Consider the following 15,022-nt stretch of genomic DNA (forward strand, 5'->3'; position numbering starts at 1 on the left):
TAATTCCTGTTTTTCAATGTGAGGAAACTGAGTAGAAAGGCTTGATTCCCTCAAACATCACTCTTCATTTTTGCAGGTACAGGGAGAACTTTATGAAAGGTAACCCTCCAGGAAGGAAAACAGTTCAACACACAGAGGTAAGAAAAGGGAGCAGAAGGTAGGCACCGTTCCCTTCCGGCCCGGAGCAGTTACACCCAGATAGCGAGGCAGCCTGAGTCACGTTTCGGGGATGACTAAAGGAAAGTGCTCGCATTCCCGAAGCAGCCCCGTCAGGAACCCCAGGAGCTATACGTGCCCAAGAAAGACGTCAGAAGTCAATTCTGCGAGCGGCAGAAGAGCAAGGGAGACCAGCGCACGCACACAACACCGCCCGACCTCGTGGGGCACGCGTGGCCCCAGCACACCGCTACGGCTTCCTTAAGTTCAGACCCAGCAACACTGCAGAGGCACCGAGGCAGCCTTCCAGCTTCCACCGAACCTCCCCAAACCGAACAGATTCTGGTAAATCAGGCGCTGAGGAGCGGCGCCTCCCAGGTCCTGCTCCCAGAGCCCTCATCTCAGCCGCCCTCGGGGAGCGCACGCCGCGTGTGTGCAAAGCCCTGTCCGAAAACCCACGCGCTGCTTCCAGCCAGGCCCTCCCGCTCCGACTTACCATGGGAGAAATGGGTTAGAAACGGAGGAAGAGCCAAAAAAATAAGAAAGGGGAAGGAAGCAGCAGGCCCTCCCCAGACGCACGCCCCTCTTCCCTGAATCCCCTGACTTGCTGCCAAGCCGTAACCTCTCCTCGCCTGCGAGGGCGCGTCCTGTCAGCGGGAACCTGGAGGGGGACTCGGAACCGGTGAAATCTCACACGAGACCCAGGCGGTGCCACATTGCTCGACCACATGCCGAGGCCCGCTGTCCTCCACATCCTCTTTTCACGTCCCAGCAGACGTCTGCTCGAACATCAAGCTTATTCTGAATATTGTTTCCCCCGTAGGACGGTTTTCATCCCAATCCCTCTCGCTTTAACACCAAAAAAATCTTAAAACAGCTTTGCGTAACAGAAAAATCATTACAACGTGAACTTAAAACACAGGGGTGGTAGTACAACTTGGAGAATGCAGGAGTTCGGAGACCTTTATCGCGGCGAGTTTTTGTAAAGGCTGTAATGAAATGCAACGCGTGGACCTAACGTGGCATCACAAGACGCAACGTTAAACAGCCGGACACAGCAGAATTTCGCGTCCAGGCCTCGCACCCAGCTGCCGCTACAGAACTTGCGCTTTGCCCAGGACACGCAGCGCAGCAGGCACCGCACCGTGCGGTCAGACCGACCCCTCTGCAGGAGCTGCAGCCTCAGCTGCTTCTGCCTTCATTTCAGGGCAAGAAACCCTCTCGGCATCCCAGCGAGAGTCGCAGCCCCGCCACGCATCGTGTCCCTGACGCAGCGCCCGCACCGCCTGCCCAGCCCACGTGGAGGGACAGGCAACGGCAAAAATGGGGCCGAAACCGGAGGGACCCGCTGCCACACGGAAACTCACACAGCAGCTTGCTGCAGAGACTCCAGAATTTTCCCCCCAGCACCCCCCGGACCCCCGGCACTGCCTGTAATCCGCTGCCCACCCGGCCCCGGAGCCCCCCGAGGGTGCAGCCCTCGTGCGCCTCCGTGCAGGGCCGGTGTCCTTACGCTGCATTTTGTGGTCATCCCCAGAGCTGCAAACAAGCACGCTAGGTCGGGAGCTAGTTTTCATATCTGCAAGTATCAGCATAAATGGTAATGCAGGACTGAAAGTCCTTGACAGTGACGGACGCTCGCCGGCGGGCTTTTATTTTATTTCAGTGACCGCAGTTACGAGGCTGGGGGAGACGGAAACCCCGCTACCTTCCCGTACCGTGGGTGAGAAGGGTTTCAAAGTGGCATTACAACAGGGGTTCTGCGTCCTCTGCACACCACCAGGGTCGACACAAATTCGTGCTGGAGCCTGGCCCGAGAACCAAAAGCTCCCCACCTGCTCCCACCTCCTTCTACAGGGGCGCTCGGGGGGCACGCGCCCCCTCGGTGCCGGCCCCCTCCCAGACCTCCCTGTGCAGGGAAGGGAGGCTGAGCGGGGAAAGTTGCTGCCCGACGGACACCGCGAGGTGCCGGCGGCGTAGAGGGGATGGTATAGCTCTGGAAATGCGGGGTTTGGGTTGTAAGCCGGGATCACCTGGAAACACTCGGTTATAAACCGGGATCGCCCGCAAGCGCAGGGCTGGGTTATAAGGCACGATCGGCCGCAAGCGCAGGATTTGGGTTACAAACGGGATCGCCTGCAAACGCAGGACTTGGTTATAGAGCAAAATCACCTGCAAACGCAGGATTTAGGTTATAAATGGGATCGCCTCCAAGCGCAGGGCTCGGTTACAGCCCCAGCCGCCTCCAACTGCAGGACGCGGTTACGGACCGGGATCGCCTGCAGCCGTAGGACTCGGTTACAAACCCAAACCGCCTGCAACCGCAGGGCTGGGCCACGAGCCACGGTCAGCCCTAGGCGCAGGATTTGGGGTTTTCCCCCCAAACACCCCTCCAGCCGGGGCTCAGGGCACAGCCACCGGGACCGGCCGAGGAGCGCGGCCGCCGGCTGCGGGCGGCGCAGAACATAGCGGGAGCGGGGCGGCCGGAGGGCTCGCCGAGCCGTGCTCCCGGCGGCTCCGGTCCCTCGCCGCTCACTTACCGGGTAACCGGGATAAAACGAAATAGGAAATAAAAAGGGAGCGCCGGGAACGGCCGGTACCGGCGCTCGGAGGGCGAGGCGGGTGCCCACCGGTAACGGGGACGGGGAGGGGAAGGGGAGGGGACCGGTCCCGGTGCCCCCAAAGCGGGGGGGGGGGGAGATGGAGGCACCGCCGCGGCCACCGGGAGCCCACAGCCGGGGCGCGGGGGGCTCGAACCGCGGGGAAGCGGGGCCGGGAGGGCGGTACCGGCGGGCTGGGCGCCGCCGCCGCCGTTACCTGGGGACGCAGCTGGGGCTGGAGCCGTCGATCTCCCAGGTGGCGAAGAGGTTCATGGGCACGGGGCGCCCCAGGGCCCCCGCGCCCCCCGGGAAGCTGAGGCGGCCCCGCTCCGCCGCCGCCGCCATGGCCGCCGGCCCCCCGCGCACACCGGCACCGCGCCGCCCGCCCCGCCCCGCCCCGCGCCGCCCGCGGTCACGTGGGAGGGGCGGGGCCGCAGCGGCGGGGGGGGCGGGGCCTCGCTGCTGGGGGGCGCGGTTAGGGCGGGGGCGGGGTGGGGTGGGGGCGTGGCCTCGCCGGTCCTAAAGCCGCGCCCACCTCGCGGAGGCCCCGCCCGCCGCCGCCGCAGCAGCACCGGGGCGGTTTCCGGAAGTGGCGGCGGCTGCGCAGGGACCGGAAGTCGCCTCTATCCCTAGAGCGGAAGTCGGCGCGGCGGCGGCTTCCGGCCAGCTCAGTGGCGGCGGCGGCGGCGGCGGCGGCGGGCTGCGAGGATGGTGCTGCTCACCATGATCGCCCGCGTGGCGGACGGGCTGCCGCTGGCCGCCTCCATGCAGGAGGACGAGCAGGTGGGGCTCAGCCGCGGGGGCGGGGCCCGGAGCCTCCCCTCAGGCCTCGGCGGGGTGCCGGGGCCGGGCGGGAGGCGCTGCCCGCGGGGGGGGGCGGGCCCGGGAGGCGCCCCCCGGCCGCGGCCCTCAGGCTGTGCTCCCTCCCTCCGCAGTCGGGCCGCGACCTGCAGCAGTACCAGAGCCAGGCGAAGCAGCTGTTCCGCAGGCTGAACGAGCAGTCCCCCACCAGGTGCACGCTGGAGGCGGGAGCCATGGCCTTCCAGTGAGTACCGGCGGGGTTCTCCGGGCCGGGCGGGGCCGGGGGGCGGCTGGCAGCCCCGCTGGCCCGGTGGGGGGTGCGCCAAGGGACCCTGCCAGCTGTTGCGTCGCGGTGCGTGGTTTTCAGCCCGTTTTGTTGCTCTGCCTTCGCTGAACACAGCGTAGGTTCTCTTCCCTTTAAGCTTTCTCTGTTTGCTTACACGCCGTCTGCCTTCCCTGGGTTCTCTCTACCTTCCGCCCTCCCTACCTGCATTGCTTTCTCTCTGCCTTCTGTGTCTTTTCTTCCTAAAAAGATGCTCCACGCCTTCCCCTTCTCTTCTCTCTCAGTAAGCCTTTGGTAAAAGCAGGTTGGCAGTACCGCAGTGAACCCCTTCTGCACAGGACTCTCCTCTCCGTAAGAGCGTACCTCGTAACGCGTCCGCTTCCTGGGTCAAGGCACACGGGGCATCTCTGATTTATTTCATCGCTATATTTGCCAAACGTGTTTTTCACACCCGGTAGATTTGTCAAATGTGTTGCATTTAATTAATCTCCTTAACTATTTGAAAGCTTTCAGCTTAAATGCTCTTTTGGCTTTCTGCAGCAGCATGTTAATAAGGTAACTCGAATATAAAATAAGGAAAGCCTACGGAGACTGCGGGTCAGGCACTCTTGGTCCCCAACTAATAGCAGTGGGACAGGGAAGGAAAGTAGGAGGAAGAATTCACGGCCCGTGAAAGGCAGGAGAGCAAGCTCACGTTTGAGAAGAGGAAATGCTTCTTTACGTGACCTGTAATCACCCAGCAGAATAATTGCGGGAGAATTGAATCAGACCCCAGGTCTTGTCAAGCATCAGAGTTATGTTCGTTAGAGAAGTAAGCCCCAGTGAGACTGGGTGCCACGTGGGGTCGCCAAGGCAGAGCTGTGCAGTTCTGGCAGCGGGGTTGTTCTCCGTCCCCAGACCCTGGTGGCTGGCTGCGTGTTAGCGGCTGGGTGGATGGGGAGGTGGACTCCAAATCCGGGACAGCTGGCTTTAGTTCTGCACTCCTGTAGCGAGGGCCCTTTAGTGCCTCTTCTGCCCGACCCTTTTCTGAAGCGTTCAGGGATTCAGCAACGTGAGAAGACAAGGAGAGGAGATTTTTGGGAGAGCTGCCTTCAGCAAAAGCCTCGTGGTCCCCAGGGCAACTCTTCTCGTGGTTGGCTAACGTACAACCCGACTGCTGCAAGATTGTTTGGTTTGGCTTTTCCCTTGGCTGTGATGGGGAGCTGTAGTGGTCAGAGGGTGGCAGTGATTCAGGTTGTCTGCCTGTTCGTATCTCCTGTAGGGTTTGGGTGGTGTTCGCAGAGTTAACTGGAGAGTGCTGCTCTGCATCTTCTTCATAGAAGCTGAAACTTGCTAGAATTAAAAAAAAAGTGTTTCTAAACGTTCCTGTGGCACAAAATAAGAGCTGCTTGTTTTCAGATGGGACGTTAAGGCAGTGAAGAGAAGAATGCTATCAGATCAGAACATCTCCTGTGATAGCGGTGCAGGAACAGGAAAGGGAGGAAACGGGGGAGTTTGAGATTGAGTCTGACACAGTGCCGATGGCCGTGCTGTCAGTGAGCGCAGCACGTCTTGTCTTCTGCCAGATCAGAGCTCCGACTGCTGAGGGCAGCATAAGCCAGGGCTGAGCAGTTTGTGGTGCGAGAGGAGCATGGCTGAGGGCACTGCTGAGCTCACTGAGATGGCGGAGGACGTTTTTAGCTTGATCATCTCGGAGGAGAGCCTAGTTGTGGTGAAGTGTAGGGCTCAAACTAAGACTGCTGAAGTGATGGCCATAAATGTACGGTGTAGGCTTCAGCTCCCAAAGCTGTGTCACCCCTCCAGCCGCAGCTCCCGCTGCGCACGGCCGTGCAGGTGCACAAACACCCACGTAGCCGCTGTGCTGCGGGTCGGGAGGTGACCTTTGGCTCGTTAACGGCCTAAGGCTCCTACCTGTTGTGTTGAAAGCAGCCCTTGGTTGTTGCCGCTGATACCAGATAGAAGGGTAAAGCTTCTCTCTCAAAATTATCCAAAATAAGTACAAAAACCTGCTAGCTGTGCTCAGGGTACAGGAGTTAGAGCTGGCAGACTGCAAACATTTGCCCCTGCCGAGCAGACCGCGTGCTCGGGTGCTGTCTGAAACTCAGCAATTCAGAGAGATGTCCGGCTGTGCGGGAGCGCTGCTCTGCTCCTGGGCTGAGCCTGGCAAAAGTGTCTGCCTCCAGGGCAGAACGAGGTGTGCCTGCTTGTCCCGGTGCTGACAGAGGGACTTCAGATCCCAGGTATCACATCGGGGAAAAGCAGCCGGGGAGCGCAGCCGCACCGACAGGACGCGCTCCTCCGTCTCCTCGCACCTTCAGCCTGCTGCTCTGGCTCCCGGGGAACACTGTTCCTGCCTGCCTTGCTTGTTTCAAAAGGCTTTTCAAATACTGTTGTTGGTGGCCGTGGCTAAACCAAGCTCCGAGTGAAATTTGGAGCATCTCTGAGCTGCCGAACAGGTCTCGAAGGGCGAGGAGAGAACAGGGGCAGGACGTGCTGTAGGGTTAGTCCTAGGGCCCTGGTGCTTTCCAAGCTGAGGGACACACAAACGTGGGCTTGTGGGGGTGAACTTCTGAGAGTTGTAGAGGCGGCAGACGTGGATACTGTGAGCCGGAAGCGAGTTGCGTAAGGTGCGTTTGAAGGATTTGGGCCCTTTGGAGTGTCTGGAAGCACAGCAGGGACGAAGTTGTTTTATAAGCTGGATGCAACTATTCATACAATTTTTAAGCTACTTATTTAACGACAGCGCCCTTACGAGTAGGTTAATTCTCTGATATGCCATTAAGCTCTGCGCTGACTGCTACATAATGGCCTTGTACAGGAAGTCAGAGGAAGGTAACGTAAAAGGAACATTCAAATTCCATCTTAAATAAAATAGCTAAAATTTTCAGAGCGTATCCAGGGCTGTCTGCCAGCTCCACTGCCTTGGCTTTGGTAGAAATGTTGCTGCCTCTTTTTGTATTGGCCAGCTGAGGAGGAAAGCGGAGTAAGGGTCATACAGCGGCAGACAATTGCAGTGAAACCCAAATAACACCAGTGATCTCGAGGCTGATTCCATCTTATCCCTTATTTCAGTAGGGTTTTTAGCTGAATCAGAAGGGAACACCCCTCCCTGTTCTTCGTGCTCACGGAGACACTGAAGCCCCCGCTGAAACAAGCTCAGCACTAAAGCTCTGCAAAAAAAAACGAGGATTAGATGCAATAGGGAATGGGGCGGGAGGTAAAGAAGACATCTCTGCGCGTTGCCCTGCAGAGTGAATCAAACTGCGTTAAACAGCATCGGCACCTCCTGGTCAGCATCGCTCTGGGGCTCCTGGCGCCGCAGCCCAAGCACTGGTAGCACGCTCATGCTCAGCCTTTGCACGTGTGCCGGGGAGGCCACCAGAGCCCATCTAGCGCCGATATTTTATTCAGCCGCCTTTGAGGCGCACGCGGACAGCAACGCCCCACCGACAGGTGAGTGCTGGGGAGGAAGGGGGCACCCAGCCCTCCAGAAGGCAAGGTGGGAGCTGGCAGCCGCTGGGCGCCCCGTCAGAGGGTTGGCACGCTGAGACCGAGTTCCTGTGTGTGCCTGAACCTCGTGGCAGGGCTTTTCGTCCGTGGGCCTCAGGTACCTGGCTATGCCGTGCTGTTTTAGAGCTGTGCTTGGCCACCTTCCCCTCTGCTCTGCTGGCAAACTCTCTTGTGCTTCCCTTCTGACTGCAGAAGCATCCTCCCTCGTGGCTCTGAAGTTATTACTCTTGTTACAGGTATTTTGTTTTGATGATACTCAACTTTTGTCGCAGTGAAGTCAAAGATTGGGGTCTGTTAGAGCTGGTACAGGGTCTGAGACTGTGAGGAAATTTATTTTAAGTGAAGGACAAAAGCTGATGTGTCTGGGTGCAAGGTGGGAAAAGTGATGCCGGAGAGGATGGATCCCAAACCGCTTGCTTAATTCTGTCTGCTGTTCTTCTAGCTACATCATCGAGAAGGGGGTTTGTTACCTGGTCCTGTGCGAGTCTGCCTTCCCGAAGAAGCTGGCCTTTGCCTACCTGGAAGATTTGCATTCGGAGTTTGATGAGCAGCACGGCAAGAAGGTGCCGACGGTCTCCAGGCCCTATTCCTTCATCGAATTTGGTGAGGTCCCTCTCCAGGGGGCTAGTTAGGAAACTTTTTTTTTTTGGGGGGGGGGGGAGCAGCTGCAGGATGCTCACCGGCTTGGCCGGTGGAATTAGCAGTTTGGCCTCTTTTTGGTGCTAGAGAAATGGGTGTTTTGCGTGAGGAATGCTTGTGAACAGAGAAATAGTAGGAAAATGGTAGATGCCCTTTGATTCAGGTTTCTGTAAGTCTTTTGGCTCGTCTCCAGCGAATGTTTGCAAGCAGTCTGTTGGCTGTCTGAGCAGTGCTCCCACTCCTTTGGCAGCTGGGCTGCTCTCTGTTACGTGAGCGTTTTCTCCACGTTGCATTTCAAGGAGATGGCGTGGAGCTAATAATGTGCAGTAAGGCTTTTTGATACAGCGCCCTGCATGAGAGGGAGTGGGATGAGAGTGCGAGGAAAACCAGCATCCACGGGTATGCTGGGAAGGGAGGGAGAACTCCAGATGGCTGCACTGAGGTCTTGTTTTCCTGGTGGTGGTGTGTTCTCCTCCGGTGTGCCCACAGAATCAGAACCAGGGTTGTGTGGACAGAGCCTGGAAGAAGGTTGTTCTCCTGGAGGCAGCACGATCTCTCAGCCTTCCTGCCTTGCTTTTAGGCTGAGCCTTTGTGTCGTCCTGTGCTCACCTGGAGGAGCAGGCTAAGGAGCCCAAAGCTTCTAACCCATGTCCGCAGCCTCTCCCCGCAGCCGGATTGAGGCTTGGAACTGCTTGTTAACGTTTTATTCTTTTCTGATCAGGTGACTGCATTGTGAGGTGGGAGGGGAGAAGCAAGGCTTACATCGTGTTCTATTACTTGTAGTCATTTCATTTACAGTGAGAGGTGTGTTAACCTGAAGTGTTGAATGGTTCCACCCCCCGTGCCCTTTTGCCTCTGTATTTGAGGGTGTGTTTCTATGAACACAATTCACCAGAAACCCTGGGGGTTTTCACAGAACACCCCTGACCTATCAGACCATTGACTGGAAGTCGTGGTGGGTCATTCAGTTTAAGATGTAGGCTGAAGAAGAGACAGTCTAGTTCCTTTTGCAGGGCAAAGCAGGGGATTTTGGGGAGATAAGAGCTTCCCTCTGACAGCCTCTCTTGTTCCAGACACCTACATCCAGAAAACCAAGAAACTCTACATCGACAGCCGGGCGAGGAGGAACCTGGGCTCCATCAACACAGAGCTGCAGGACGTGCAGAGGATTATGGTGGCCAACATCGAGGAAGTCTTACAGCGAGGAGAGGCGCTTTCAGGTACAGGCAGTGGCTGCTGTTTGGTGAATGGTTCCTTGTCCCCTCGCTCAGCTGGGTGGGGAGAGCGTACCAGAGGGGAAGGTTTCCTAATTGCTGGGAAGAGCAACGGACTCTGGGTTTTCCATTTGGTGGGTATGGTGCTGGTGCTTCTTTTGTGTGAGACTAGTGCCTCCCCACCTCGGGTGGCTCTCATCCCAACAGGACAAGCACCAGAGCACTGCAGACAGGCACAAGTCATGCTGCCATGTGATGTCTCAGCTGCTCCAGAGACACTTGCTCAGTTAACCCAACATTCGGGGATCATTTGGTTGGGTTAATCTACGTTAATTTCTCTGCCCTTTCCCTTCAACAGCTCTTGATTCCAAGGCCAACAACCTGTCCAGCTTGTCCAAGAAGTACCGCCAGGATGCGAAGTACCTGAACATGCGTTCCACCTACGCCAAACTTGCGGCCGTGGCTGTGTTTTTTATCATGCTGATCGTCTATGTGAGATTCTGGTGGCTGTGACTTCCTTTTGACACGAAGAGGGAAAGCCGGTAGCCTGGCAGATGTGTGTGTGTGCAGGACACCGGTCACGGGGGATGTGCATTAGAATCCACGCAGGACCATCACCTTTATGCAAGTGTCCTGAAAAGGTTAGGTGGCACCTGAGTACCACACTTCTTAGCGAATCCGAACCGTAGGTGTAAAGGCTTGTTGTCTACAGGCTTTTCCTCTGAGGCAATTTGCACTAGGGTGCTGTCGCGGTTGACCTCCCGAGGTTCTGCACCCCTCTGAGGGGTGAGCTCTGGGAGCAGTCAATCGGTGCAGTTTAGCATAATCACCTTTGACGTCCTCCTCTTAAGTAGCTCTAGTGGGAACTGGACTCTAATGAACATTCCTTGTGTTGGCAATGGTTGCTTTTTTAGAATCTGGGTCTGTGTTTTTTTGGGGTTGTTCTTTTCTTTTTCTAAGACGACTCCCCTGTTTGAAGGCAAATACTGCTTTGTACATATTACAGTAGCTTTCACCTCTGTCAAGCTAGCTGTTGTTTTCTGTCTCTGACGTACTTTCAATTGCTTTAGGAACAATTGGGTGGTAAATAATGCCTTAAATACATTCTGTCTAGTGCTAGGAGAGGCAATGAAATATTACCGATTCCTACAAAATTAGACTCCAGGTTTGTAAGTGTCCACTTTCCCTCTCCTGGCAGCTGTGTATGACGGTATGTTTCCATGTGATTAAGAACAGGGTGTGTAGCTCAAGCGCTGTTGAAGCGGGCACAGTGCAAACTGTCAGCATTGTCTGTTTTTTTCCCTCCTATCTGCAGATTCACTACATTGTTTCCTTCCTCTTTACTACGCTTTCCTTCCAAAACGTGTCAAAACTGCCAGCATTTCGTCTCCGGAATGCTTGTTTTCTTTCTCCCTCTTCCACCCAAAGCAACCAAAAAAGCAAAACTCTGAATGTCGTTGTGAAGAAAAGGCAGTGTTTCCTTAAAGAAGACTTGAACTTTACATGAAGGATTCGAGAGGATAACTTTAAAACAGTGGAATCCTTTGGAAATGCCACCTTTTTTTCCTCTGGTCACCCTCTCCCTACCTCACTTGGGAAGTTGAAACTGTAGGTGAAGAAAAACTCATTATGGGGCAATAGTATATAACTTCTTCTTTCTCATGGGCCAATCTATATAGTTCCAGTGTAATGTGATTTATTTTTTATTGTTGGTCCAGCTGTGCTAGGAGTACAACTTTATCTGTCAGCCTTTTTTTCCTTTCAACTAAAAAACGGCAAAGGGCTATAGGCCTTTCCACTCTTTTCTGCTCTCAAGTGTCTCTAACGCGGTAGGAAGCAGGCACTGTCACAGAAGAAAGTTTCAGGGTTCCCCAGCACCTTTTAAAAGCACATTCTGGTGTAGTTTTGGTTGTATGAACTGTGACCTGGAAGCGTTTCCTGCCCCTGGGTAGGGATCAGGGAGCTGTTGTCCTGCCTGGGAGCACTGTCCAGACTGGCAGGGACGCAGTTAGCACTCGTCCCTCAATCCCCCTAGCAACTCTGATCTGCCACGTAGGCTAAAATCATCCGTTTCCTGCATGATGCCAAGTCTTATGTTGTAGATTGCTTTATTATTACCGTTTTTAATCCTTACACGTGGTGTCCCTTCCGGGTGGATGTCCCAGCGATGTAGGTCTGTGTGATGCAGGTGCCGGGAGGTGGGCAGGCACCGACCGTACCCGGATTGTTGTGACCGGGGGGGGTGACGCTCCTGCAGTGACCAGCAGCTCCGCCAGCAGTTGCCTGCTGCAGCCCCGCTGTCAGCCGTGAAATAAACGCTTCTGAAAAGTCCCTCGGCAGCGTGTCTTGTGTTTCCATGATCCCGGAGGATGCCCTCCTTCCTTCCAGGCGCACAAGGGGGTGAAGACCCCACAGTTAACCCGCAGCTCTCCTGCAGCTCCCTGCTCGTGTGCGCTGCAGCCTGAGCAGTCAGTGCCAGCGCAGGGCCGGAGCTGCAGCCTGCAGATGGCAGTGCCTGCACGGAGCTGGCGCACGGCGCGGATCCCTGCCGGAGCTGGCACCCTTCCTGAGGGCGCCCCAACTTGTTGCACTGCCCTGGCCTCCCTGGGGCCCCGCAGCATTGCTGGGCCCAAGTGATTTCTCCAAAAAATCTGGTTTGGGGTTCGCTTGCCGCTTCCAGGAGTGCGAAGGCCATCGTGTGTGGCAGGGAAGGACTGGGACCGGTGCGGGGACAGCAGTTGGCACGTGTGCACCGATCAGCCCTGCAAATCCTGTCCCCTGCCTCCCCGCGTGCCCCTGCCCGTGTCACGTACAAACCAGCTGCATCTGGCACAGGCCACAGCACATCTTCACCATCGCCGCTCCCAGAAAGCAGTGGTTTGGGTGCTGCAGGGTTTTGGTTTCTGTGTTTATTTGGGCACCAGCTGCTTCCCCTGCTTTGAACCCGCTCCTTGCACTTGCAACCCCCTTTTTCAGACAGGTTCTGAGAAAAAAAAACCCACATTTGGCATCTTTCTGGGGTCATGGGGGTGTTTGACCTCAGATGGTTTCTGGCAGCTGTTTTGCCATGACTGAATGTCCCGGTGGCACCCAGGGCTTGGGTTCAGCCCTCGCAGCACCTAGTCCTTGTCCTCCCTTCCTCGGAGGCTGCCGGGGGGCAGTTGGCACCCTGGGTTCTGTCTCTCCATGGGGCTGGTGAAGGATGCCCTGCAGAGCAGGCCTGGTGGGCTCGGGAGGGTGCCTTCCCCTCCCTCCCCTCGCTGTTTGCTCTGCTGCCAAGGTGACCTTTAGAAAGGGAGGTTGTCTATTTTCTGCTGCCCGAAAATGAAGGCTCTTGAGACGGCAGGGCGCTGTGCTGCCGCAGCCGGGCCTGGAGGCTGGCCAAGGGCGGCTGACTGCCGAGAGCAACCCTCCCTGGGTCGGCGTGCCCCCAAAACCATCCCATCGCCCCTCAAAAATGCCCCATCTTCCCCATCCAGGGTGACACAGCTGGGCTGGACCCCAACCCCGAGCAAACTCAGGGCAGGATGTGGGCTACCCCCAAACCTGAGCCCTCTGGGGGTCTCCAGGGGCCGGGCAGCTCCCAAGACCCCGCAGCCAGCACGGGGGAGAGGTGGGCTCTGCCCTCTCCTCCACGCTGCTTTGCCCACGCTTCCCAAACAGCCTCTGAGAGCTGCCCACGCATCTCCCCAGCTCCGCAGCCACCTGGGGCAGCTGTACCACCTCCTGTCCCCAGCCTGTCCCCAATTTTTCCCCAGATCAGGTGCTGTTGGGGTCCCCCGTGGGACACGGGGTACCCCTGTGGGACGTGGGGTACCCCAGGGTTTGCTGTGCACACAGCACCGAGCCCCACAGCAGCTGTCCCCAGCTGACTGTGGCCATGCCTGAGCAAGCAAGCCCACTGGAGGGGATAAATTAGAAGTTGGGGGGCCTCTAGTGAGCTCCCAGCATCTGCAGAGACGTGGCTCAGAGAAGAGCACCGGGACCCACGCCGTGGGGGTTTCTCTGCCATGACGGCTGCCGGGAGAAGCCCAGCGTGATTTTGAATCATGGCTTGTAAAACCCCTTGCGGCTGAGCCCTGGCGCTCTGCTCAGAGATGATAAACCCATTTCCTGTGTCATTTCTTTTTTATTTTTCCCCTTCCCCATGTCGAGACACTGCTAGCTGCTAGCGTTGCCTCCCACCCGAGACCCCCTCGGCGTGCCCCGGGGGCTGCCCGCCGCCCCAGCACGCTGCATTCCCTGGCACGCCACCCGTGCTCGCAGGGATTGGGACTCCCCGGCACGGCCCGGAGCTGAAAGCGTGCCCTCCCTGCCACCTACCACCCAGGTCCCCAAAAATGGAAGTAAACACAGGATTTGCATAAAAGAGCAGAACTAAATGTGCTCACTCGGTGACCCCGGGACCTCTGCTGCGGGACCTGTGCATGGGCAGTGGAGCCGGAGGGAGCTTGGGGAGCGTGTGGCTCCCAGAGCCGAGGGACAAACACCCACCGGCGTCCTGTCCCCACGGCCTTCCGCTGCATTAGGGGCTGTTTGGGAAGGGGCCGTCTGCTGGGTGCTGCCCTGCAATTACAGCCCCGGCTGCTCGTGGTAACCACGAATAAGTGAATTCTTACTCCATCACATGCCCGGGGCTGAGAAGGTCCCAGGGGTTTAGCAGCCACCCCGTACGCCACCAACTTTGGTAAAAGCAGCACAAGCAGAGCCCCGCTGGGACAGGATCCCGCCGGCACGCTGGTTATAAATATTCCCGGGGCTCCTGGAGCGAGTGCCGCTGCCCGGGAGCCAGACGGCCGAAATTCCCCATGCGATTAACTGAACTGCGGCGCACAAACAGCTCGGGGCGCGCGGTGCATTCCTGCGGGGCGCGGGGCTCCCTCCGCCCGCTTCATGCAGGAATGAATGCCTTTTCTCTCCTCTTTTTTTTTTAAATCCTAGCAGGTAAGATAATCAGCGCCAAAGCCAAGTCATGTGAGGTTTAACAGTTAACAGATGAGCCACAGGACGAGCTATTTGTGGTGCGAGGGCTAGGTTGCCAGCCCTGAGGATTTTGTTGGAAGCTCTCTCCCTCCTGTTTTTCTTAAGCCTCTTGGTTGCTGACATCTTGTAACTGAGCAAGAACCCAGCTTTCATTTTAATGGAGTTCCAGATCTTCTGGTTGCAAAAGAGGAAGCTTGGCTAGATAATTCAAGACCCCAAAAAGAGGGGCAGGTAAAAATAAGGGAGCTTTTATATGGCTGCGTAAAGCGCTGGGATTTAAGGCAGGCATTTGGGTGTGTGCTGAGCTGAGGTTTGAATGCCTGAACCACCAACAATGTCACAGAAAGGTTGGTGCAAGAAAATGCAATTTATTTTGAAGGAGACAATGAGTTCCTGCAAAGCAGGTGAAACCAGCGATCCCTACGAGGTACAGACCGGAGGAAAAGCAAAGAGCCTCTCACTTAGCGTGCAGACAACCAAAAAGCACCTCGGGCTTAAATGTATTTTGCACACTGAGGAGAGAGTTGAGGTGAGCATGATGGTGCTGGCACACATTTCCGCACGGCAGCGTGCCCCCCAGTTTCAGAGTTACGAGCCAGCTGATTTCGGTGGGCAGAAGGTGCCTTGCAGCAGGTGCAGGGACCATGGGCTGTGGGTTCTCCTCTGCCAGCAGCTCCCTGGAGGCTGCACCATGCCCAGCACCACAGCCCCAGCACCATGACCCCAGCACTATGTTCCTCGCCGCCAGGCCAGCAAGCCCAGGCTGGGGCAGGACACATTCTCCCTGTTTTGGGGAGAGGTCAGCTGCTGGGGATCACGCTGAGCTGGGACCTGTC

The 15,022-nt window shown here is 56.9% G+C and overlaps 2 protein-coding genes across 10 annotated transcripts in view; one reads left to right on the forward strand and one right to left on the reverse strand.

Annotated features, from left to right (window-relative positions):
* Nucleotides 1–3,130, reverse strand: part of PACS2 (phosphofurin acidic cluster sorting protein 2) — a 76,413-nt gene extending 73,283 nt beyond the window's left edge. For all 9 annotated transcript variants that reach the window (XM_035537191.2, XM_035537193.2, XM_035537189.2 and 6 more), the window contains exon 1: nucleotides 2,974–3,130. In XM_035537191.2, coding sequence (XP_035393084.2) covers nucleotides 2,974–3,101 — 128 coding nt within the window. In that variant the 5' untranslated portion in view covers nucleotides 3,102–3,130. The remainder of the gene's footprint in view (nucleotides 1–2,973) is intronic.
* Nucleotides 3,131–3,305: 175 nt separating this feature from the next.
* On the forward strand, nucleotides 3,306–11,534 carry SEC22B (SEC22 homolog B, vesicle trafficking protein). The gene is made up of 5 exons (XM_035537678.1): nucleotides 3,306–3,539; nucleotides 3,692–3,801; nucleotides 7,793–7,953; nucleotides 9,063–9,209; nucleotides 9,562–11,534. Exons 1-5 carry the CDS (start codon nucleotides 3,465–3,467, stop codon nucleotides 9,714–9,716), a joined length of 648 nt encoding a protein of 215 aa, XP_035393571.1. The 5' UTR covers nucleotides 3,306–3,464; the 3' UTR covers nucleotides 9,717–11,534.
* The last annotated feature ends 3,488 nt before the right edge of the window (nucleotides 11,535–15,022 follow it).

The sequence above is a fragment of the Cygnus atratus genome, chromosome 8, assembly GCF_013377495.2.
Source record: "Cygnus atratus isolate AKBS03 ecotype Queensland, Australia chromosome 8, CAtr_DNAZoo_HiC_assembly, whole genome shotgun sequence".
NCBI lineage: Eukaryota > Metazoa > Chordata > Aves > Anseriformes > Anatidae > Cygnus > Cygnus atratus.

Bases quoted from the DNA above. Each gene is read 5' to 3' on its own strand.
- SEC22B (XM_035537678.1), top strand. From the start codon at position 3,465: ATGGTGCTGCTCACCATGATCGCCCGCGTGGCGGACGGGCTGCCGCTG. The intron at 3,540-3,691 runs GTGGGGCTCAGC...CTCCCTCCGCAG, and splicing joins CCATGCAGGAGGACGAGCAG to TCGGGCCGCGACCTGCAGCA. The intron at 9,210-9,561 runs GTACAGGCAGTG...TCCCTTCAACAG, and splicing joins GCGAGGAGAGGCGCTTTCAG to CTCTTGATTCCAAGGCCAAC.